Genomic DNA, 24,112 nt, shown 5'->3' with positions numbered 1-24,112 from the left:
ACCCACCATGCATCGGTTGGTCAAAGCTCGTTCTCAGCACTTCGCCTCCTCACCTCGAAAGACAGCTACTCCCCTGATCACAAAACATACCCTGTATAATGGTAAACATCCACCTAAAAGACGTAGATTGGGATCAGAGGCTTTCGTGATTTCTAGACCAGTCATAACTTCAGATAGTTCTGATGATGAAGATATATCGTTAGACGTTACGGATGATGATGATGAAGAAGATGGATTACCTAGAAGAGGCGAAAGTTCAAGATCCCGTAGTCAGAAGATATTACCATTAAGTTCTGAGATAGGACAACAGATCATCAACAAATCAACAAAATCCAATAACAATAGGAAATCGATATCCAGGAAACCCAAGGGGAAGGGAAAAGCCAAAGCTGAGATAGTCAACGGACATGAAAATGATGTCTTCGGTGATGGTAATGTTAATTTAGAAAATAACGAAGAAGTGGAGGATGACGAGAATGGATCTTCGTCGACTAGTCCGAGGAAACGAAAGAGATCGCACATAGATCCCGACTCAAGTGCTGATTCGGGAAGTTGGGTAGAGATGGAAGAGGATGAAGAAGAACCTGAATTTATAGCCGAGAGTGAGTGCTCGTACCATCCCCTACGCGAATGAAGAACGATGGAGAGACACTGATGAGACATCATGTATAGGAGATCAACATCTGATAGATTCTGCACCTGCAAATGCATTACATAGGTTACGGAAGGCTGAATTGATAAGATTATGGAAGGTAGCGGGAATGTGGAATGAAGATGATGATATGAGATCTGTCACCTCGGTGGATGATGAGAATGATGCTGGGATGGGAAAGAAGGACCTGGTAGATGGGCTGATAGCAGCGGTAAGTGTCCTTCTACCGTTTATATCCCGTAGCCCAGGTCACAGCTGATGATGACTCATCAGCGAAAGTCATTCGATCGACTCATATCTCCCCTGCCGTCTTCGCCTAGTCGAATGTCCCCTCGACGTAAAGCTACATTGGAGTCTGTCGAGATTCATCACCTCCGCAGATCCACTTCATCCTCACAGCAACATTCACCCGACTCTTCTTCGTCATCAGGCGGTCGTCCTGTCCGCAGCCGTGATGCGGGAGACACAGATGCTACTCCCAAGGCTATACCTCGTACCCGATCCAGAGTGAGACTAGCAGAAACGACACTGATACGAACTGCTCCCAGACGAACGAAAGATCGAAGAAAGTCTATGGCAAAGAATGGCTTCAGAGGTAGAAGCAAGAGTATGGGGGAGGACAAGGGAGATAAAAAAGCTAGGTTTGGTGATGACGTGAAGAGCCCTGGCAAGGGCTTGTTAGAGTGAGTCCTCCGCCACTGTTCTGATGAGAGTCGAAAATTTGTTGATGGAACAATCATCATATAGTCTTAGAACTCGACGTTCCTCTACCCTCTCATCAGCTTATACCACCACCGACACATCCCATGATGGCGACTCCTTGCCGGCTCGTCTGATCAAACGACAACCTGGCAATCGTGGCTATACTCCTCGTCAAACACGGAAATGTAAATCTCAATCAACACCTGCCCGAAAACTTGTTAATGGCGATAGATCAAAGATCACTCGGGATGCGGACGAGGAGACGGAAGACGATGAACCTACACCGTTAGTCAATCGACTGCGATCTCGAGGTGGCAGAGCAAGCTATATCAAAGAGACGTCAAGCGAGGTCGAAGCTGACGACGAAGAGAACGAAAACGAGCATGATGCAGACAACTCGACTGTCCAAGGAGAAGATACAGAGGGGTCAGAGGAGGAAAATTCACCGGCACCATCTAGGAATCTGCGAAGTCGTGATAAGCTTATAGATTCAGATGTATCCATGGTCAGCTCAAAGAAAGGTCGATCATTACCTTCCAGAGGAGCGAAGAAGAAAGCTATAGAAGCGCTCAAAGGTGGAGAGAGCGATACGGAGATGGAAGTTGATGAGGATGTTGAGATACCCATTGAGGGAGATGATGACGAGGAGATGGAGCAAGGTAAGCTAAACTCGTCCTGTTCCTGAGAGATCAAGCTTATATGGAATACGAATAGATGAAAGACCTCGTACGCGAGCTCAGAACAAAGCTCACACCTCACCTCCTCAACCCTCAACACCCCCCGGTCGATTCACACGACGACTTTCTCGTCATTCACCTACTACAGCCGATTCAGACGAAGAGACCGCTGAACCCCCAGAATCTGAGCTTACAGCCACTCCAGACTCCCCGTCACCTCCGCCTGAAGAAGATGTCTTGGTTACTCCGGGTCAAATACATACCACTAGATCTGGCAAGGCATTCGGAGTGATGCAGAGTAGACGCAAGCGACTCAGGCAGGAAGCTAGGGACGATCCTGATATGGAAGTTGATGAGGATGACGAAGAGGAGGAAGATGAGGAGACTGATGAGGATGAGTCATTCGAAGCTGGTATGTCCCTTTATTACAATCGCTATCGTATACTCTAATTGCTAACACTCTCTCGGTATGCTCAGATATCGATCTGACCGATGCTACTGTGTCCTCTCTTACACGATTACTTCGAGATGAGCTTGTTCGGATGTGTGAAGCTCGAGGAATCGAAGTTGGAGGTACTAAACCACAATTGGCAAAAGCGTTATTGGAATGGAGAGAAGAACAGAACCAAAGCGAATCCGTCAACTCCAATCCATCTTCTTCGGCCACTGCCAAGCCATCCTCATCTTCCGGTAAAGAAAAGAGTAACAAAAACAAGAAATCCAGATCGAAGAAGATTATACATGCTATAGGATCCAATGCGCATGTTCCTGGCAAGACCACACCTGTATTGTTGAGGGATCATATCCACGCTGAAGATCCTGCCACACCGCCGATATCGGACGAAGATAATAAACCGGTCGCTTCGGAAGCTGAACTTAATTTGGACCTACAGGAGTTGGGTCTGGAGGATAGTATCATCAAACCTTCTCAGTTGATCAAATTGGAAAAGATTGGTAGTGGTGGATTTAAAGAGTGAGCGGTTTTTAAACACAGCATGAGACTACGATACGGAGCTTATCGTGTTGTCTGGGGAAATTGTAGTGTCTTTGTAGGTAAACTGAGAGGAAGGAAGGTTGCGATCTCAGAGTTCAGAGGACATTTATCAGAAAGTGAGTTATACCTACGAATACGCCGTATGAATGGCGGCTGACATATTGTGTCTCATTAAGTGGATATTCGTGAACTCAAATTACTCGCCGAGTTTAGTCATCCCAATATTGTCCGATTTGTGAGTATGGGGTGGAGTCAAATATTATGATCGTGAATGATGGTACTGATGAGCTTCGTCTTGAATAGCGTGGTATATGCATTCCCGAGGATTCGACTCATGTACCATGTATGCTCGTTAGCGAATTGTGCGAGAATGGTGATTTGTTTGACTACATTGTGAGTCTGTCTACCATCTATCTTTCTCATCTACAATTGGACTATACGAGTACTGATCAACAATTGATCGGGTACACCCAGCGAAACGTCCCTTGTCCATCCCTGCGTCGAGTCCTCAACCTCATGCTCGACATAGCTCGAGGATTGGAATACCTTCACACCCGTAAACCATCGATCATTCACAGAGATTGTAAATCCTCCAATATCCTCATCAACCGATCTGGTCAGGCCAAAGTGGGAGATTTCGGATTAGCACGTGTGAAGAATTCCACTCGGTCAATGATCCGAAGTCTGGTGGGTACGGTCAATTGGCAGGCACCCGAACTTTGGCATCCCCATCCTAGGTATGATTATAAGGTGGATGTGTTCAGTGCAGGGATGGTATATTGGGAGATGATGAGTGGATGGATAGGGGATAAGGTGGGTATACGTTAGATATAAATTTCAATTCTGATCGCTAATCGTTGTCTTTTGGTTCATGACCTTTAGAAATACCCTTGGGAAGGTCATAACGAACATTACATATATGATGTGGTAGGAGCGAAACAGAAACGACCGTCTGTAGCTGGATTGAGAAAACATTGGGGTGACGAACCTGTCAATCTGATGGAGAGGATGTGGCATCAAGATCCTGCTGAGAGACCTACCATGACTGATGTGGTAGCTGATTTGGAGAGTTTGATCTCCGAGCTGAGATAGTTTGAAAACATCTGGTGGCTTTTGTGGAGATGATGATCGTCAAGTATTATGAAACGAAAAGAACGTTCTTTTGGCAGACTACATACGAATACATCAGTGTTGATTCTCGCTTTTTTACCTTTTCCCCTTTACATTGCAACACATGACAACACATTACAATACAATAAAATACGACGAATTACATGACATTCCTCATCTATCCCTTTGCTTGATCTATCAATTATCATTGTACCTTATACTAGTCATTTATCCATCCGCGCAATTGCATGTATGCATACTTCATCGTATATTTTGTATTCTCTGTGCATCTCGATGTGTGCCACCCGATTAGGTAGAAGAGACCAATGTCATAAGTGGTGTACGGAAATAGATCGATGGGTTGATGGATCGCTGGTCGACCAATGATAAGTCCGTAATTTCCCGATGTATGGCGGATACACTTGCAGGTATCCCTTTGAGATGTGAGATTTGATCCCATTGACTTTTGTGCTTGATGGAGTTGCGTCCAGTCAAATGCGAGCAATTGAAGATTGGATTACCAGTACATTGTATCAGTTTAACAACATATATATCCCATAACCTATAATCTCACCATCTTCCCCATCCCTCTACCATCACAATTCTATCGACTCCTCCAAAATGGCTATCGAGAATCAACAAACTGCCGCTGCGCCTGCTCAACAAGAGAGCACATCGTTTTTCTCCAGTGTGATGGAGTTCTTCGTACCTACGTAAGTCGAATCATACGGATCTGGTTTGATAGATGCAGAAGGAGAAGGAGAAGATAGCAGGGTGAACAGGGATCGAAATGACTACATCGAGAATGAGAAGTAAAGAGTATCATGATAGAGCAAGGTGGAAATGTTTTCTTGTAATGGGTAATGGACGAGGGGAAGCTCCAAAGAAGCTTGAAGGAAGAGATAATATCGACGGATAACCGATGTCGATGGTACAAAACAAGAATAGAACCGCGCAATATGAAAGAGCGATGGGTCTATCGGTTGATCGACATGATTAACTTGGATCAGGTCTTTGGGAATTGATGGGAATGGATTAAGAACGATGATGATGATGATGATGATGAAGAAGAAGAACAAACATATTGAGATCAAACCGAATTGTCACTGATCGATTTGTCCCTTTTCAAATTCATAGTGCCCACGCCGAAGCTCCTGAGGAATCTGAGGAACCCGCCGAGGAAGGTGGTGATGAGCCTGCAGAAGAGGAGGAGGAGGAAGAAGAGGAACCTGAGGACGTGAGTGATATCTTCTTTATGTAGACCTAACAGGTTTTGTCGCTAATTACGATCATTCATTTTAAACTACCTATCGAACACGTCTAATCCACACGATATGCAAATCACAAATAATGCGATATACTACAACTCACTCGCAAATCACCATCACTGATTCTCCGATCCTTCCATGAATCCCAATCACAATCTTGGCATACCCTCCTTGTACTCGTTCATCCTTGGCTCCACCCCTCACAGCCAGCACCAGCTATCCGAGAGGAATGCGAGCAAAAACAATGTGCCGAACACGTCCACCACTTCAAACACTGTCAAGAAAAAGTAGAAGCCGGTAATGGTTTCCCAGGTGAAGATTGTGTGGAAGAGTTTTTCCACGTTTTACACTGTGTCGATGTGAGTTTGAGTGGTCGGATCTTCTCCCATTGTTACGAATCAAGGGTGTGGACGTGGATGATACGGTGAAATGGGAGATGGGAGATGAGAGATGAGAGTCTATAATCGACACCGACACCCAGCATCGATAGGATAGGATCTGCTTCATCAAAAGAGAATCGGAATTAGTTGAGGTTCATCGCTGACATTTGTTTTGTTCCTCTGTACGTCTAGGCTTGTGCCGCCCCTAAAGTCTTCAAGAAACTCGCTTAAACCACCATATCCCTTTTCATTCGGATTAGATAAGGGAGTTTTTGGTTGTTGAGTATTTGAGGATTTCGAGGTGGACTTGTGATAGATACATAGCATGACATGCAAACCCAAAAACATATCTTTTCTTTTTGAAGAAAGTCCTCGAAATCGGCAAAGAACTCGGGTGTGCAACTTTCATCTCATTGATGGTAATCTTACACTTGTCCATTCGATTCGGTCGGATCATTATTGCATAATGAGGTTTCCACAAGACACTACACGTTTAATTAACAAACATGGAACGGGTAGCCATTCAGGTAACTCGGCGTGAGCAAAACTACTACAATAACCAGTCTCTTCTCAGAATCAGTCTCTAGAAATCTCCTAAATCAAGATCGATCGTTCTAGCCACGTATTCCTGGGGAGTTTCACCTTTTCTCAAGCCTGATGCAGGGGGTACATCAGGTTTAGGGATTGGCATTGAGATTTCGGGTGTTGCGCTGTTAATAACATATAACCATAGGTCATCAATCAAATCAGCTTCACTTTTCAAGGTCAGATATTTAGTTTTTTTAATCGTGTTACTCACGCTTTTGCTTTTATCATAGCTTCCTCAGCTTTCTTCCTAGCCAACGCAGCTTGGTGAGCCTTCAACATCATCTCTTTCGTTTTCCTCTTATTATTCTCGTTGATCTTCTGAATCCTTAATTCATAATCATCCCCTTCTGCCAACTGTTCACCATTATTAACTAGTTGTCCCGTAGCGGGATCACCACCCAGTTTGATGATTTCACTATTTATCATCTCAACAGTGTGAACGTCATTACGACGTGTTGCGAGATCCCTTGTCGATAAGAGTTGAGATATCTTAAGGAGGGCTGATCGGTTGGCAGATGGGTCATAGGCTTTTCTAGTATTGATTTGTCGATTCACTTCGGCCTAGATCATCATCAAACAATTAGCCACGTGTCTTTCTTCTTTCTTGAGATTTTACTTTCTTACGAGGAAGTTTTGAAATGCAACTCACATCAGTCATAGGTCTATCCCTCAACGCTTTGATCTCCACATGTTTCTCTTTCAACTCGCTCCTCTTTGGTAATTTCACTCCATCAACTTTATTCGTCATTGAAAATCTCGAAAACTCTTTTTCTTCGAAATCACCATTGGAAACATCTGCTATTCTGAATAACCTAGTCATCTTTCCATATGAACACAATAATCCTCTGGCATCTCGGACATTTCGTCCCTTGTACTCTATATTGTATGCGCCGAATTTCTCGGATGTGTCGACTTCTACAGATGTGGTATTGACGGCATCAGCTTCATCCCTTTTCCCGTTCATTGTAGCTTGGGTGATATACAACGGTCAAGTGTGAACTAACCCTTGATCCTATGTATTCGATATTTGGGTCTACCTTGTTCATCAGGTTCTCCAGCCATCAATCTGACATATGCACCTAACAACCATCATCTGAAATCAGCTCATGCCTTTCTCCTTTTTTGAGCCATGGTCCTCTTTGAGAATCTTGACTCACCAATTACGACCTCCTCGAAGCCATCTTTATACATCATATCAACCAATTCGTACCTACTCAACCTCGCCGAGTTGATCTCCTGTCTATTGGCAGGTACACCGTCCAAGTCCTCTTTCGAGTCCTTGCTCGGCGAAAGGTTCTTCTTTTTGCTGTCATAGCCTGGGGAATGGGGAGGAGAATATCTTTGGGAATACGATTGTGATTGCGACTGCGATTGAGAATGAGAGATCTCTCCGTCTTCTGTCGAGTGATCCGAGCCGGGTGAGGCGGATCGATGTCTTTTTTGACTTTGTCTCGCTGCCTATACACCACAAGCCATATCTCAGTATATCCAACCTTTCATTTGATGTTACGATATTAGACAGAATGAGGGGGACGTACCCGTCTTTGTGCTCGTTCATCCTTCGCTTTTCTCTTATTTTTCAAATCCGACATGGCCCTTGAAGCTTCCTTCGTTACACTCGTATGTTTTCCTGATGATCAAATGATACACCATCCTCTTCCGTCAGCAAACAAATAAACTGAGCTTCTTGAGCATTTTTGAATAGACTCGACTTACTTCTCTTCCTCGATGGCCCCTCATCATCATCATCATCATCATCATCCCCACCAATAGTTTTGAACATCGCATCAAGAGCTTGTGAATCTTTGAACTTCTGCATCTCTTCAAGTCTTGTAGCCAAGATCTCTTCTCGCTCAATTTCAGGCAAGTTCTCGAGACTACATTGTGCAAACGTCAATAATATTCGAGATGATGAAGGAGGTTTGTACTAACGCTTCTCTATCAGCCTCGTCCTTGTATTTGCCTTCTAAGGGATACGGGTTTGATCCCATACCTCTCCCTCCCGCTTTATTCCTGTTGTTAGCCGCAGAAGAGCTAGATGCGAATTTGGTCACTGCATCCTCTTCATCTGAAGATTCGGATTCGAGGTCCATATCTGCTTCACCCTCTGATTCTGATTCTTCGCTGTAAATTCAATTGGCAATCAGTATCAAGATTCGAGACTCGAGACTCTGGTTACAGCAGATGTGTCGTATATGTATAGATGCAGGGCTGGAGATGTACTCACAATGCCTTGCTCTTCTTCTTTCCACCTCCTACACCACCTGAATTATGTCTTTTCTTGGATGGTCTTCGAGTAGGATCATCCTCCGCTAAACCGAGCAATTCATTTTCTAAATCGGACATGTTGAGTTATGCTCTTCAATGCCTAGGCCTTTGAGACTGATTTCTGTTGTCAGAGGGTGAATATATGTATGCAAGATACGATAGGGTGGTAGAAAGCAGATGAAATGAATGTTGAGAGAAGAGGAGAAGTATGAAGTCAAGCTGTTCGGTTTGAAAAGTGGAGATCAAGTTGCTAGATACGCGAATGAGTTTGAGTTGGATTCCCGGATCCATTTATTGACCTATGGATGGATGATTCATCAGCGTATATATTTATCCACCTTTGTTCAACTCGAGACATCAATATCGCTTTCTACCTGTTCACGTCAGACCTACGAGCCGATCCTCTTGATACTTTGATATCAGGTGTTGCTGTCCTGCCCAATACTACTCTGCTAATCAGAATGATCCTACGCTATATCTACCTCATTCTGGCAACCCTTCTAGCAATATCATCATGTTTAGCCTCAAACTCAAACATTCAGCTGGACTCTCAACTATCTGAATTATTCTCCAACTCAACGAGTACAGGGAGACATACGAATAATTGGGCAGTTTTAGTATGTTCTTCAAGATATTGGTTCAATTATCGAGTATGTCGCTGTCCATCCTCTCTTCTATCTTCTCAAGGTGCCTAGCTGACCGACTAGAGGTCATTAGCACATGGCCAATACTTTGGCGATGTATCGTACACTCAAGAGACTAGGTCTACCCGACTCGAACATCATCCTTATGCTTTCAGACGACGTGGCGTGTAACCCCCGAAATGCATTCCCAGCTACGGTCTATGCGAATAAAGGGAGACAGATGGATCTGTATGGAGAAGGTATAGAAGTTGATTATAGGGGTTATGAAGTTACGGTAGAGAGTTTTTTGAGATTGTTAACTGGTAAGTAAGGCAATTGCTATACTGTAAAGCATAAACATAATCGGTACTCGTATTGTTACTCTTTTTACGGATGTAGGGAGGGAATAACTTGGATGAAGAATATCGTAACAAATCACTCAGATACTGATTAAATGTACACATCAAATAGGGAGACACGATCCATCGATCCCTCGATCTAAACGATTACTTTCCGATGCATCATCCAACGTCTTCATCTATATGACTGGACATGGAGGGAACGAATTCCTAAAATTTCAGGATAACGAGGAAGTCTCAGCTTATGATGTTGCGGATGCCGTCGAGCAGATGTGGGAGAAGAGGAGGTGAGTGATGTTTGGTGCTTCTCGAGTTATCCACCTTTCGTACTAATCTGAGGTTGTAATGACGTCTTTCCAGATATAACAAACTGTTGTTCACCATCGATACCTGTCAAGCCAATACGATGTATTCGAAATTTTATTCACCAGAGATAACTTCCACAGGTTCGTCATCATTGGGCGAAAATAGTTACTCAGTATGTCCTTTCCCTGCCTCCAACACCGTTACTTAAACCGTATGCTGATTAGAGTTGCTTGATAGCATCATAACGATATGGATATAGGTGTGGCTGTCATCGACTCGTTCACACATTACATCTTACAGTACTTGGAAACTTTAGGCAAAACTTCTACTGCTACCCTGAAGGACTTTGTGAGTCCACTTTATCTCATCATATCCCTCCAGAAGCATATAGCTTTTGTTTCCCAAATAAACGTGACAATTGCTAATTCTTTGTTCTGATCAGTTCGGTATATACGACCCAGTGAAAACCCAATCTCATCCCGGAATATCCACCTCTCTCTCATCAGTCCCACCTGAAGAAATTTTGGTGACAGATTTCTTTGGGGCCGTAGCCAGAGTGGAAGTTTCACCCAAACGAGCTGAGCTATCACCTCTATCGCATGAGCTCAGGGAAAGTAAGTGGGAGGTCGTAGCCAAGCCTACAAGAAGGATCGGAAGGAAGAACGAAGACGTAGATTTCGAAGAGGAATTGACTGAAAAGGGACAACTGGACACTAACAAATGGCAGAAACCTTTGAAAGATGGCAAGTCGGAGCTGAAGAAGGTGATTGGGAGTTTGGTTGGAATAGGTGCAATTGGAGGATTATTGTATGCTGGAGGTGCTCCACGAGATAAATCGAAGAGAGCGTGAGATCCATTTTAGTAGATTGTGTTACCTTCTATATACTGTAAATATCTATGATAAATCAATACCTAGCATTTGTGAGTATCTATGATAAATCAATACCTAGCATTAATGCACATACCCCTCGTTGTTCTTCCTACATGCATATTCATCAAACCCTCTTCCTTTCCTGAGCGATACCAACAATCTTTACCAATTTCACACCCATGTCAATGGCCATACCCAGCGGAATCAACAGGAACGGTATATATTCGCTTAACAGCGTTATGATCTCTTTGTTTGTGAATGGCGGAGTGGGACTAGCAGTGAATATCGCTCCTAGGCATGGAATCAGGGTTGTAGCTGTTGATGCGCCGTAAGCTAGGAGGAGAGCTACGATATCATATCGAAATACATCAGCTACGACCACAGTTCACATAGTATAACTTATGAGAGAGATCTTGCGTAGCGAGGGAAAAATGGGTACTTACGATAAACCCTCTTATCATCTATCACAGGCGTATCACCATCAGACTATAAGCGACCAGTGACTCTTTTGGTGATGTGATAGGATATATGCGACACTCACTCTTCCATAATCCCCAAGCACCAATAGCAAAACAAGGTAATTGAAACCCGCCTTCCAAATACAAAAAGTACCTTAACCAATTAAATTCCTTCGAACCTGATAGAGCCCCACCAAGTATTGGATCTCTGGCTAGGGAGATGGAATATTCGAATAGGGCTGGTAAAGGGGTATTGGCGAGCCAATGTTTTGGGTAAATCGTTTGAAGATCCAGTAGGAGGGTGATGGGCTATGATCACAATCGAAGCGAGTCAATACATCAGTATCGTACAGTATTGGACTCGAAGTATCTATAAATGACTGGGCACTTACGATATGCAGCTAAGAGACCGAAAAGTGGTACAAGTCATATCGATAAGATCATCTTGAAACATCGATATTGCTTGAATTTCATATTGACGTACCGCACAGAACCAAAACCACAGCTTATCCAACCCTCTTCCTGCGAATCTTGACATTTTGGGTGTATTATAGGGTCCGCCTTCACGAGTTGCTGGGTTCCACTCTGTCTGCTCTACCTTTATGTGGATGGAATGACTTAGTCTACATTGCTCGGATCTGATCAAAGAGACTCGACCATAACGCGTAGGTGGAGGTTTTGACGCTCGGACGAGAAAATGAGTTTGTGGCAGTCTCTCGCGAGGAATCAGACAATGTCTGTTCCTTCTCCATCAGGATGATAGGTTAAGTTGTCGACCCATCAGGATCAAGGAACGTGGCATTGGCTGTGACATACCCATTCGCCTGGGTCGATCTCATAAATCAGAGGTGGAGGACGTTGAGAAGACAGCTCGATCGATCTCTACTTTGTCCGTATGATACCTTTGGGCGAATCATTGTCCACAGAAATACAAGCAGCACGGCTTTTCCTGACCTTTGTTTACTTTTCTTTTTTTCCCTCTCAGCGTCAGATCTATCACCACCATCCTTTGATTCAGCACTGAGGCTAGAAACGTCAGATCAAGTACTTTGTTCTTCGGTGTTTGTGGTAATTCGGATTTGATTGATACACCAAGTACCCAAAGGAGGGTCCTTTGATTCAGACTCAGAGTCTAAAACTTTATTCCATTCTTTGCCATCGTCCAGAATTCTTCGAGGATTGGTGTGAAGAGTTCGTTCCAGATTGGCATGGCTGAGAGGTCTGTACTTGTGTCTATTGGATTCAACATATATCAACGCAAACAACAAGAAAAGATAAAACAAGATAAGAAGAATGGCTAATGTTGACATTCCTCGAGCGATCAGATGAACCACATCGTGGCCCTATCAAAATCAATCCATCAAGGGCACATTGATATAGTCTAGTCTCGTTTCACAACGTTCGCTGATCTTTCTTTTCTTTTTGGGCTCTTTTTTTTCTCACGCGCATTGGCACCCACTCACATTCTGATCAGCTAACAAGCAGAAAGATGATATACGTGAGACACGCTCCACCCTCATCCTCTAGTCTGATGAGGAAGTACGGTATAGGCAATAGGAGGGTCAGAGCCGAGGTTTTTGATGATCAACATCATCATCATCATCACCATCACGCTAACTTTCATGGGAGATAAAACGTTTTGATGGATTGGTGACGGTACGATTCAATACGATTGGCGATTGAATGTTGAAATGGATCTGTTAAAAAAGGATCATATAATAAAACGTTGTTTCTCCCCTCCCCATCACTTCCTATTCTTCTCGTTCTTTATTCTACCTTACCTTCATCAACGACCTTTCTTTCTTCTTTCCTTTCCCAAAACTTTTATAGAATCCTTCCAAACTTGTTCCTTCACTCAATTCCCTACTCTACCTCTCAAAAGGTCGTTCATCCTTTCCCCACTTTCAGACATTAGTCATCAAAACTCAAATACACAAAATCCAGAAACTCCTCTTTTCCATCATGCACATTGCCACTTTCCTATCGCCTCTTCTTTTCCTTACTCTCCCTTCACTCGTCGTATCCGATCCAACACCTACCACCCCCAACCACGAACTCGATATTAGGGGATACGGTAAATGCTATGATCTCAAGACTCGTGATCCCCAAACATGCAAATGTTACCCAGAATACGAGGAACCCAAAGATCACGGTGATCACTGGAAAAAACGACAGGAAGCCGATGCCGAAGCTGAAGCTGAAGCTAAAAAAGGAGGATATCATTATGAAGAATGTGTCTGTCCTGATTATCCCAATACCGAGTTAGATGATGGATACGGCGGTGGTGGTTGGGAATGGAAGGGACACGGAGGAGGAGGTCATCCTAAATGTGTCTGTAAAGGTGATCATCAAAGTGAGTTACCACTGTCCCATTTGAGCTGACGTGAGAGTGAGGACATTAGCTGACGTTCATAATGGTTATGTACAGCTTATAATCCCAAAACACGAGAATGCGAATGTGATGTGAGTAGGACATTTCTTCTTTTACACCAGTACATGTCGTGCTTGATGTTGTCAATACAACATGTGGGAATATAGTTCAGTTATTAAGGTTTTTCCGCCACGTTCACATTCTCGTCATTGTCCTTTTCACTTCTGAGCTCAAATCATGTTCAGATCTTGCTCCTCTTGAGCTTAAATCTATCAAGCTGACACTACTTCCCTCTCACAGGACGGGTACCAACCCTGGACTCCACCCAGCCACTACAAGCGAGGTGAGAAGAAAGGCGGTAACAAACACAAACTCATCTGTAAACCTGGTCCTACCCAATCTGCTGGTCCAGGTGGTTATAAACGATCACCTTCTCTCCATGAAGCTATCAAGATGAGGAAACAAGATGAAAGAGGAGTTGAGAATCTCTTGGGATGCAAGGACGAAGAGAAAGCTTGCGAATCTCATGGTTCATGGAAGTGTGTCGAGTAAGCCACCTTTACTTTCATTTAATTCAAACATTTTAAGCGAGAGGTCAGGTTGTTGACTTACTGAACGTGAATATAGCGTCAGCTCGTTGCTTTGGTCTTGCGGTGCTTGTCCCGGTGAAGGTGTTGGTGAGTACCATCCGATTGACTGAGGAAATCGTTCTTGATACGGCCGGGCTGATGTAGATGAATTTGGTCAGATTGCGGTGCCGTTCCTGGTGTCTCCGAAGTCAGCTGTCAACGAGGTCACTGTGTGATTGGTGAGTAACATTCAAGTCCATCATCTTTGGGTTATATCTTGTTGACTTGACTGTCCATCAGAATCTTGTCGAAGAGGATTCACACTCACCAATACTCCCAATATCGAATACCTCAGTAACACCACTTGCGTATACGAGAACGATCAATCTCCATCAAAATCTTGGTTCGTAGCTCAAGCCAACTGATCTCGCCGATAATAGATAGTATAAATCAACGCACTTTTCTTTCTTCACTCTCACTCTCACTCTTGATGCCACTCGTTCCATTACGCTCTTTTCTCTCATATGCCAATCGATCGTTTGGAGATACACTGTATACATATATATATATTGGTTGGTAGCTTGATACTCTTGCTCTTGCTTATTCGTTAGATAGGTAGAAATCAGGTAAATATTCATTATCATCGTTGATGCGAAATGGTCCATGTCTATTGAACAGCGTATAATATGGCATTCAGCATCGATGGTTGAATGTCATGGTCTTGAGAATCGTTCGTTGACCTATTTCATTCGACGTGGAAAAGGTTGGCTCGACTGAATAGCCACACTAAGAACCAATGATTCGAACACATCGATCCAAGCCATCTCCATCAAAACGATAAATCACATCATGTCACATCATGACGATACCATTCAGTAAACAGCGATCAGTAAGAAGATACAACATATATGCATTAATTTAGTATGCAATTTTATTCTACATTTTACACCAGGTCTTAAGATCATTGACCTTTCTCTAACGATTCAACCTCTTTCTCCAAACCTTCCTGTTTACTCCTCAACCCTCTTACTTCACTTTCCATAGCTTTACAGGCCATCTCCAACTGGACATTACTACTTATCAGATCCTGCCATTTACTCTCCAATTTACCCAGCTGACCACCTTTCTCCTCCTGATATACCCTCCTTGAACGATTCACATCGACGATCTGTTCTTTGAGCTGGTCGAGGGTAGAGGTGAGTTCGGTGATTTGCGAGTTGAGTTGGAAGTTTCGGACGAGCCAGGCGTTTGGGGCGTACGTTGATAGTAGAGAGGTGTTTTCGAGTCTACATGTGTAGATTTGAATTAGCAAATATACTACTTGACGGTAATGCATTTTTGATTATACACTCGGTTTGATTTGAATATATGTTATATCCAATTGAACATTCGTTAAATAAATAGATACCCACCTCAAAGCCATATGTCCTTCAGCTACCTTACTCTGCTTCTCGGCATTTTTCAACTCTTCCAAACTGGGTTCATCACCTATTATAGGAGGTTGATATTTACTAGGATCAATCGATCGAATAGGTTTGGTTGGATATTGATTTAACAATTCTGATAGTGCTTGTGATTTCTACAATTCAAAACAGTTCACCCAAGACGTCAGGAACAGTCACTGGTATGGTACATATTCATGTTCATACAGCGACGAGTGATCACTTACCGGGAACACATCCACGGATTTTGGTAATCTCTCGTCCTCATCATTGATCTGGGGTGTCCTCCTTAACTCTGCATCTATCAATGCCTGAGCGGCCGATTTGAGATTTGGGTCGTCGAGATGTTTGTCATAGTATGGTAATGAATCTATGTAGGTTGATGAGGACATGTTGAGGGTCTTCTTCTTGTTGTGACTGGGTCGTATATACCTCTATATTTACTTTGGATTGTCGATAATTAATTCATCCACTCAATTCGCGATGGACGATGAAAGATGGAGGTCGAGGTTGATTAATGGGTGAATGACGGGATCAGATTGATAGCATACCAGTGTCGGCGTTATCCGGGGATAGGTCTGACAGTGTGATGTGGTATCACTGAGTTACTACTAATCACCTCCACTGTTGTTCTTCACCCTCTTCACCCTCTCTCTCTCTCGCTCTTCCTCTCGTATCATATCGCATCTTGCGTCTTGTAAACATCAGCATAGATCAAGTAAACTGCCTATAATCGCCCGACGAGACTCCACTGCACGTTTTTGAAGCGAAGATCTCATCGAGGAAAATCACAGTAGTAGGAAAGATAGAAACAGCCACGCGAGGAAATCAACAAATCCATCGTTAATCAACGGTTAAATTGGCATTGAGCAGCGATGGAACCGATCCTTGGCGAGAGCAAGAGGCGTGTGGTGAGTAGCTTTCCCATCTTACAAGAGCAGACAGGCAAGCTGGAGGTAGAGTTCATGAGGACGAAGGCAATATTGGGACGACTTCGTCTACCACTCTTCCGAGGGCTAAGATAGGTTCGGTCATTAGGATATGTCTGACTGACAAATCTCATTGTTATCAACATTCAGTGTTACTTCTTCGATTCGGACATTGGGAACTATCACTATGGACCTGGTAAGTCTACATGACTATTTCATTTCGTATGTCAACATAGATTCAAATTGATCATACGTCTTTGACATGATAGGTCATCCGATGAAACCCACACGAATTAGGATGTGTCATTCCCTAGTAATGAATTATGGTCTATACAAGAAAATGGAGATTTTTGTATGTCTAATCTACTCTCTCTTTCCTCTGTATCTAATGGCATGAGCTGACTCTATCGGAATCCCGCATATGTAGAGAGCAAAACCAGCGACGAAAAGAGAGATGTCACAATTCCATACAGACGAATATGTAGATTTCTTACATCGTATAAATCCAGATAACGCTCAGCAGTTCGCAAAGGAACAGGTCAAATGTGAGTATCTCGACTCCGCAACTACCGCTTCATTGGAACCATGAGTACCAGTAGAAGCTGGGACCGGGACTGATCTCCCCGTTCTTGCAGATAACGTAGGAGATGATTGTCCCATATTTGACGGGCTGTTCGAATATTGTTCCATATCCGCTGGAGGATCTATGGGCACGTTCAGCTCAATTCTACTTAGCTTTCATGGACTCAGAGCTGATGAGTCGATTATTCATGTTGATAGAGGGAGCAGCTAGATTGTCGAGAGATAAATGTGATATCGCTGTCAACTGGGCAGGTGGTTTACATCATGCTAAGAAAGCTGAAGCTAGTGGATTCTGCTATGTTAATGGTCAGTCAGCTTTATTGTAATCTTTCCAGAAAAGATATGAAGCTGATTCTCACAACATCGTAGACATTGTACTTGGTATATTGGAATTGCTAAGGTGGGTCAACAAGCACAAAATCATCTCTCGTGTTTTGTGAGATCACATATTGATGATGTCCTGCTCCTGAGTATAGATACCACCAAAGAGTCTTATACATCGATATAGACGTGCATCACGGAGATGGTGTCGAAGAAGCTTTTTACACCACCGATAGAGTCATGACTTGTTCTTTCCACAAATACGGCGAGTTTTTCCCTGGGACCGGTGAAGTAAGAGATAATGGTATAGGTAAAGGAAAAGGATATGCGGTGAATGTACCGTTGAGAGATGGGATAAATGATCAGAATTATCAGGATATATTCCAACCTGTGAGTGCAGTCCCTATTCCAAATCGTCGTCAAAAGTGCTAAGTTCAAACGTCATGCGGTTATTATAGGTCATCAAACGAGTGATAGAATGGTATCAACCCGGAGCGATCGTCCTCCAGTGCGGATCAGATTCCTTGTCGGGTGATAGATTAGGTTCATTCAACTTGTCGATGAAAGGTCATGCCGCCTGTGTACAATTCGTCAAATCCTTCCATTTACCTTTACTCTTACTTGGTGGTGGTGGATATACGGTTAAGAGCGTTAGTAGGACTTGGGCTTATGAAACGGGCTTGGCGGCTGGGGTGGAATTGCAAAAGAGTGAGTGTTTCTCTTTTTGGGCCTTTTCTGTGGGCGGTTCGCAGATACCCTTACCCCCTTTGATCCATGTGCCCTTCTTCCTCTTCAAAGACTGGACGGCATCGTACTATCACAGTGCGGGATATGGTCATGTACTTGGCTCATGAAGCTTGTATAACGTACAAGAATCCAAGACTGATCGCATCACTTCTTATCAGATATACCCAATAACGAGTACTGGGAATACTACGGACCGACATACGAGCTCGACGTTCGACCGAGTAACATGACCGACCACAATACGCCCGAATACCTACAGAAAGTCAAGGAAGCTGTATTTGAAGTATTGAGAGATAAGAACGCAGCTCCCAGTGTGCCTTTGCAGGGTGAGTGGGGCTTATAATCCTCTCAATGATGTTTCCTTTCAAGGTCCTGAACTTCATACCATCATTGTTATCCTTCAATAGACGTACCGAAACTGCGACATGACGATGAAGATGATAACGAACTTGAAGATACGGAAGATAAAGATGTCCGTCGTCCGATGAGATTATGGGATAAAGAGAAACAGAATGAGAACTCCTTGAGTGATTCGGAAGATGAAGGAACGGGAGGAAGAAAACATCGTCAGAGTTATAAGAATAGTAATGGATCGGGATCGGCCTCCGGATCAGTTCATAAGAAAAGAAGATCTAGATCACCGCCGATCGCTCCTATGACTGGTACTGGCGCTCAGGTGAATGGACTTGGCACGTCTAGTACTAGTACGAACGGAGCTGTTGGAGGGATCAATATTGAAAATTGGGCTTCATCCGTACCACCTTCTGATTCAACTTCATCGGCTATACCTGTTTCAACGGCACCTACAACGAGTGCAGCTGAGGTGAATGGGAATGGGAATGGAGTTGGGAATGGAGAAGATATCGAAATGACAGATTCGTCGAATCAACCTGAACAGATAACTAGTACGACGACCGACTGATTGAAGGCGATATCAAAGATGTGGTACTTCAAATCCCGGCGTAATTATCAGAAGATGTTGAATATCCCCGATCCTTTCCAAATGTGGGATTACATTCCCCCCGATAATAGCTTTTCTCACTGTACGATTTCTTTGATCTCATTTCCATCTGGGCTTTCCATTCTCTCGTTAAATACACTTTACAGAAGTTGTTTTCAGATTTTTTTTTTTTTTCCCCCTTCTGTTTGCAGAGAACATTGATGTATTGCATGTAACTCCTACGGAACTTAATGGAACATGGACACGATCGCTGGACTGTACAACCTAACGTAAGGTACCGTTGAATATACGTAGTAGCAGTAAACTGTTCAGCTGGAATCTTTTGACCAAGGCGATCGGTACGATTTCGGTACCTTTGATTGATTATTCTCCGTTTCCAAATTTAGATACGAGTCCTGCCTGACACACACACACACACCTTATACTAACCGTTCACCATCACCATCACGTATATATATAGCAAACGCCTGAACCGATAGAATGGTAAGTATGGTTGGTCAATGCCCGATGAAAAATCCATTTCTGGCTCACATGAGATGAGATGGGATGCGTATGGTTATAGATCTTAACCGGATCGATCATTTATTTCATCCCATCTCTCCTCATCACGACAGCGAAAAGGTGACGATGAATTCATATGAAATCCAGACAGCTTCTCAGTCTACAGAAAACAGAAAATAAAATACAGAGTAGAACAGCCGGTACTCATAGGGTTTACTCGGACTGTATGTCGATTGAGCCACTGCATCCTAGTCACAACATCTTTGCCAAGAAAAACAGAAACAGTGCTCTGTGTCTATGTGAATTAACATGAGAAAAGAAAGATGACTGCCAAGTTCAGTTGATCTACTTATGACATGTAATGAACCATTGTTCCATACCGATTTTCAACCGATCAAGTTACGTCTAGACACACAATTGCAACCACGAGAGGGACCCCAACCCCTTGTTCGGGGCTCAAAGAAGTCTCTAACAGACAAGACTCAGTCTAGACGTACGTGTCGACGTCGTTCACACGGGATTACCTATATCTTCCGCATGATTGGTCGTGCTCATGAATCCGTAGTACCAACACTCGACATGTAACACTTCCATACAGTCAAAGTCAAATAGTTGGGTGCACGGCATCTCGATGGCTTGTATTAACCGGCTACGATCATCGTATGGGCCAGTCCATCGGGAATGTTCGACACTTAAATTTGCTGCATGGCTTACTCAAGGAGTGATACTGCTGAGTGTGGTACCAACACTACACTAGTGCAGTCTAAAGACAGACCCCGTCATCACTCAAGTTTTGATACCCATTGCCGGTGATCATGTGTCAATTTACGATTACACTTGGAATGTTGACAAGATGGAATTCTTGGGGATTGTGGGGTCCCTTTTTGGTGTGATGTGAGTGATGTGTTCGGTTATCATCCATATAACCCAATGACCGGTCCGCATCGCACGGGTCAGACCTCGTTTAAAAATATTTATACTTGCATGTGGTTTTGCGATTTGTTTATCCTCAATTTTAGTAGGTTGACAGACAATTCCCAAAGCTCCATACTTTAGGTTGAAAGCCCCACTTCGATCTATATTCCAATTGTAATCTTCTGACCCCTCTTATTATTATAATCAATAAATATCGATTCAATAATCCCGCGACATGGCTACCAAGAACGAAATCGCTGCTGAACACGGTCTCGCAGGACACGATTCCCACGTCACCGACGGCACCTACACCAACGGTAACAATGGCAACAACGCCGCACCTGGATATACAGGTGGTGGAGGACCCATGGCAAGGTTCATCACTCCCGGTGGTCATCCAGTAGATACAAGTCAACCTGCTTTCCCAGTATTTCACAGGAAGTTTGCCAATCCTGCTCCATTGGGTTTATTGGGGTGAGTAATCTATCTCTATTCTGGCTTTCATCGATCTAAGCCTTCCACCACAAATGTGATTTGTATTTCAACGCAACGTTTTCCTTCTTTGCTTCTTTCCTTTGTTTGTTGTTTAGACTACCGCACCGCACCGTACCGACATCCTTTCTATTCTATAAATACTTCATACCCTTTTATGACATTTATGACATCTTGGCGAATATGAAAACTGAGAACATTCTTGTTCAACCATTCAGTTTCGCCGGTACCACCCTCCTCTTGTCATTCTTCAACGTCTCAGCTAGAGGTGTCACAGTACCCAATGTAATTCTAGGTATGGCCCTAGGTTACGGTGGGTTGGTTCAGTTAATTGCCGGAATCGAAGAATGGGCTTGTGGTAACACGTTTGGTGCTACTGCTTTCTCATCTTACGGTGGTTTCTGGTTATCCTTTGCCGGTGAGTTAGTTATACTGCCATCATGCATGCATTCCCAATCGAGAAATCATATCATTCCTTTCTGCCGGAACAAAAAACTGATAACTCTCTCTCTTTTTTGTTTGCATTAAGTCCTGTACATCCCCCAATTCCAAGTCACCGCCGCCTACACCGACAAAGGAATGCTTGCCAACGCATTAGGTTTCTACCTCGCTGTATGGGGTATCATCACTTTCTTGTTCCTCGTCGCATCTCTTAGATCTTCTATGGCTTTGGTAGCTTTGTTCTTCTTCTTGGATATTACCTTCTGGCTTTTGTAAGTAAAATTCCAACCATCCAAACTCTACATCTGCTAATTCTATCGATGTGTCTTATTCAAATAGGGCTGCTGGTGAATTCACTGAATCAGCTACGACCCACAAAGCAGGTGGTGCTTTCGGTATTGTAAGTCGGCTTCTTCGTTACGTTATATTCACCTCATCGCTGACTTTGGCATAATTACAACTACAGATCACCGCTTTCATCGCCATGTATACCGCTTTGGCAGGTATGCTCACCAAGGATACCTCACACTTCTTGATCCCCGTTGGAGATCTCGCGAGAGTAGGTAAATAAGTCGATAACCATCATTACGAAAAAAGAGTGGGCCGAAGATAAAGAACAACAGCAAACAGTTCGGTTCATCCCCAGTATTTCATTTAATCTTAGCTTTCGCTTTCTTTCCATTTATGTTATTCCTTTTACAGGTATCCTTCTGAGTTCATATATCGATCGATATCCTTACTTCTGGGTATACTTCCACATCTTCCCTTTTCTTACTCCTATTTTTTTTTTTACGAAGGCTTTGTTTCTCTTATACTACTATATGTAGGCGTAAATAATCAGGGAAGCCGATCAACATGTATATCTTCGTCTCTTTCATCATCCACTTGTCTGCTTGCTTGTTCAGTCTGATCGTGTGAGGAGATTTTATGATGTGGTACAAACAGCCATGCTCTTCCCTCGACTATATCTCAATAAGAGGAGGTCGTCCAACATACAGTATACACCTTCTCTGCACAGAGCCATCGTTGATTATATATCTGATTTATCTGGTTTAGGAAGATGAAAATTTGGAAATCAATTCAATGTAAGATCCTAAGATCGTTGTGAAGTCTTACAAGTCGGTGTCGCATATCCTTAATGCGTTCGCATCTCAACTTGATATTCGAGCATCGACACACCGAATCATGTTAATCATCCCGATCAATCACAATATGCACAGGTTCTTATGTCCTTTCGCTCGAATAATACCTGAATCGCCTTTGATTGCACTATTTGCATACTTACATTTTTTACATTTTGCATCATGTATAATAGTATACCTGAATTATGAGGACAGTCACCGACTGTATATCGCATAGTCCGTCAAGTCGTTGTTTTTTGTTTTCTATGACGATACGGACTTGATGAAGGTTCAAAGATGGATTCATCGAATTGGTGACGAAAATCGGATTGGAATGGATATCAGTCTTGGTGGGAGAAGGGATCGGATTGAGGAATAGGGACGGAAATGCAGTATGAAGTATATCGGATTGTTATCCTTTCTTGAATCCACCACCTTTTTCCAACCTATATTGACCACCACCGAGTCCATGGCGTCAGTATATATACATACAGTAATTGATGATGAACGAGAGGATATTACTCACCCCAGTTTCTTTCGTTCGTAGAATGCATCGACCCTACTTGCTCCCATCTGTAGTAAATCGCGAGAAGAATGAAATCAGTATTAGTCCATTCGATATGGAAAGAAGGAGGGGGGAAGGAGGTATGATGGATAGATGAACTGATTTGGATTCGATTTGACTTTCAAGAGACAGAAGGAATCAGATACCCACATTAATGATTCTCGGACAACCGTCTCTATCTTTTTCCAACCTCGTACATTCCGTACAGTAGTAAGCATCTGATATGGCTGAACAGATTGGATCACCAAATGTCGTCAGTTACTGTTCCAATTCAAATCGATTCGGACCGAGGACCTTGAGATTGTCAAGAGGAACCAACCTTACTCACCTGGTGATGAACATATAATACATTTACCAGCTGCCGTTCCGACTATCATAACACAATGGCAAAAAAAAAAAAATTCAGCTACTACACTGCAGCACTACTTAGATAGATAGACCTGATGAGTGTAGTAGATAGGGGGATAGAGACTCACATGAACATTCATCGCATATCCTTACAATCGTCATAGGTCGAACGTACGAATCGCATATTGGGCTGTTTGACAGAGTATCATGGTCAGCACAAGGAAATTATGGAGATTAAGATATAGCTATGACCAACGATCAATCCGGATCCTATAGGAATCAGGGGCACATGGAAAGACAATTGATAGACTTACCATTTACCATCACATTTCTCACACATTCGACCGATAGCTGAAATGTAAATAATCAGTATCAACAGCTTTATAGGTCAGGACCGACCGTTTTTTCCCAAGCGGAAAAGAATGTATGGAGTCAAGTTACTCACCGATACCAGGTTGTCTCCTGCACATCAGCAAATCTGGGTGATGCTTAGACTACATCAATTCCAGTTGGTCAGTATGATTCCGAATCGAGGATCGACGAACGAAGCG

The 24,112-nt window shown here is 43.2% G+C and overlaps 10 protein-coding genes across 10 annotated transcripts; 6 read left to right on the top strand and 4 right to left on the bottom strand.

Annotated features, from left to right (window-relative positions):
• Positions 1 to 7: 7 nt before the first annotated feature.
• On the top strand, positions 8 to 4,117 carry I203_105232 (uncharacterized protein; the record flags this gene model as incomplete). Its single annotated transcript, XM_065517719.1, has 11 exons — positions 8 to 602; positions 673 to 863; positions 926 to 1,335; positions 1,400 to 2,013; positions 2,069 to 2,443; positions 2,509 to 3,004; positions 3,074 to 3,141; positions 3,202 to 3,260; positions 3,329 to 3,418; positions 3,500 to 3,838; positions 3,908 to 4,117. 11 exons carry the CDS (start codon positions 8 to 10, stop codon positions 4,115 to 4,117), a joined length of 3,447 nt encoding a protein of 1,148 aa, XP_065373023.1.
• Positions 4,118 to 4,756: 639 nt separating this feature from the next.
• I203_105231 (uncharacterized protein) lies at positions 4,757 to 6,014 on the top strand (the record flags this gene model as incomplete). Its single annotated transcript, XM_019144400.1, has 4 exons — positions 4,757 to 4,848; positions 5,273 to 5,372; positions 5,610 to 5,762; positions 5,976 to 6,014. 4 exons carry the CDS (start codon positions 4,757 to 4,759, stop codon positions 6,012 to 6,014), a joined length of 384 nt encoding a protein of 127 aa, XP_019005735.1.
• Positions 6,015 to 6,366: 352 nt separating this feature from the next.
• On the bottom strand, positions 6,367 to 8,717 carry I203_105230 (uncharacterized protein; the record flags this gene model as incomplete). The annotated part of the gene is made up of 9 exons (XM_019144399.1): positions 6,367 to 6,493; positions 6,583 to 6,932; positions 7,021 to 7,286; positions 7,376 to 7,450; positions 7,529 to 7,829; positions 7,910 to 8,001; positions 8,088 to 8,248; positions 8,304 to 8,495; positions 8,599 to 8,717. The coding sequence occupies 9 exons, from the start codon at positions 8,715 to 8,717 to the stop codon at positions 6,367 to 6,369; spliced, it is 1,683 nt and encodes a 560-aa protein (XP_019005734.1).
• A 383-nt stretch (positions 8,718 to 9,100) lies between these two features.
• Positions 9,101 to 10,777, top strand: I203_105229 (uncharacterized protein; the record flags this gene model as incomplete). Its single annotated transcript, XM_065517718.1, has 6 exons — positions 9,101 to 9,289; positions 9,357 to 9,585; positions 9,734 to 9,908; positions 9,982 to 10,099; positions 10,165 to 10,275; positions 10,370 to 10,777. The coding sequence occupies 6 exons, from the start codon at positions 9,101 to 9,103 to the stop codon at positions 10,775 to 10,777; spliced, it is 1,230 nt and encodes a 409-aa protein (XP_065373022.1).
• Positions 10,778 to 10,922: 145 nt separating this feature from the next.
• Positions 10,923 to 11,794, bottom strand: I203_105228 (uncharacterized protein; the record flags this gene model as incomplete). The annotated part of the gene is made up of 4 exons (XM_065517717.1): positions 10,923 to 11,143; positions 11,242 to 11,259; positions 11,340 to 11,565; positions 11,741 to 11,794. 4 exons carry the CDS (start codon positions 11,792 to 11,794, stop codon positions 10,923 to 10,925), a joined length of 519 nt encoding a protein of 172 aa, XP_065373021.1.
• Positions 11,795 to 13,218: 1,424 nt separating this feature from the next.
• On the top strand, positions 13,219 to 14,621 carry I203_105227 (uncharacterized protein; the record flags this gene model as incomplete). The annotated part of the gene is made up of 6 exons (XM_019144396.1): positions 13,219 to 13,609; positions 13,685 to 13,719; positions 13,928 to 14,175; positions 14,255 to 14,304; positions 14,376 to 14,435; positions 14,497 to 14,621. 6 exons carry the CDS (start codon positions 13,219 to 13,221, stop codon positions 14,619 to 14,621), a joined length of 909 nt encoding a protein of 302 aa, XP_019005731.1.
• A 536-nt stretch (positions 14,622 to 15,157) lies between these two features.
• I203_105226 (uncharacterized protein) lies at positions 15,158 to 16,030 on the bottom strand (the record flags this gene model as incomplete). The annotated part of the gene is made up of 3 exons (XM_019144395.1): positions 15,158 to 15,482; positions 15,609 to 15,775; positions 15,866 to 16,030. 3 exons carry the CDS (start codon positions 16,028 to 16,030, stop codon positions 15,158 to 15,160), a joined length of 657 nt encoding a protein of 218 aa, XP_019005730.1.
• Positions 16,031 to 16,513: 483 nt separating this feature from the next.
• On the top strand, positions 16,514 to 19,139 carry I203_105225 (histone deacetylase RPD3; the record flags this gene model as incomplete). The annotated part of the gene is made up of 11 exons (XM_065517716.1): positions 16,514 to 16,549; positions 16,718 to 16,763; positions 16,837 to 16,919; positions 16,995 to 17,112; positions 17,203 to 17,277; positions 17,348 to 17,455; positions 17,519 to 17,549; positions 17,626 to 17,860; positions 17,929 to 18,178; positions 18,376 to 18,543; positions 18,625 to 19,139. The coding sequence occupies 11 exons, from the start codon at positions 16,514 to 16,516 to the stop codon at positions 19,137 to 19,139; spliced, it is 1,665 nt and encodes a 554-aa protein (XP_065373020.1).
• Positions 19,140 to 20,829: 1,690 nt separating this feature from the next.
• On the top strand, positions 20,830 to 22,098 carry I203_105224 (uncharacterized protein; the record flags this gene model as incomplete). The annotated part of the gene is made up of 5 exons (XM_019144393.1): positions 20,830 to 21,068; positions 21,305 to 21,504; positions 21,616 to 21,799; positions 21,867 to 21,927; positions 21,994 to 22,098. The coding sequence occupies 5 exons, from the start codon at positions 20,830 to 20,832 to the stop codon at positions 22,096 to 22,098; spliced, it is 789 nt and encodes a 262-aa protein (XP_019005728.1).
• A 962-nt stretch (positions 22,099 to 23,060) lies between these two features.
• Positions 23,061 to 24,031, bottom strand: I203_105223 (PHD finger-like domain-containing protein 5A; the record flags this gene model as incomplete). The annotated part of the gene is made up of 7 exons (XM_019144392.1): positions 23,061 to 23,094; positions 23,175 to 23,221; positions 23,364 to 23,440; positions 23,542 to 23,583; positions 23,690 to 23,751; positions 23,876 to 23,912; positions 24,007 to 24,031. The coding sequence occupies 7 exons, from the start codon at positions 24,029 to 24,031 to the stop codon at positions 23,061 to 23,063; spliced, it is 324 nt and encodes a 107-aa protein (XP_019005727.1).
• Between the last annotated feature and the right edge of the window lie 81 nt (positions 24,032 to 24,112).

Source organism: Kwoniella mangroviensis (assembly GCF_000507465.2).
Source record: "Kwoniella mangroviensis CBS 8507 chromosome 1 map unlocalized Ctg02, whole genome shotgun sequence".
In the NCBI taxonomy this organism is placed as follows: domain Eukaryota; kingdom Fungi; phylum Basidiomycota; class Tremellomycetes; order Tremellales; family Cryptococcaceae; genus Kwoniella; species Kwoniella mangrovensis.
Note: the sequence above shows the minus strand (reverse complement) of the source record. Positions and strands in the feature narration are given on the sequence as shown.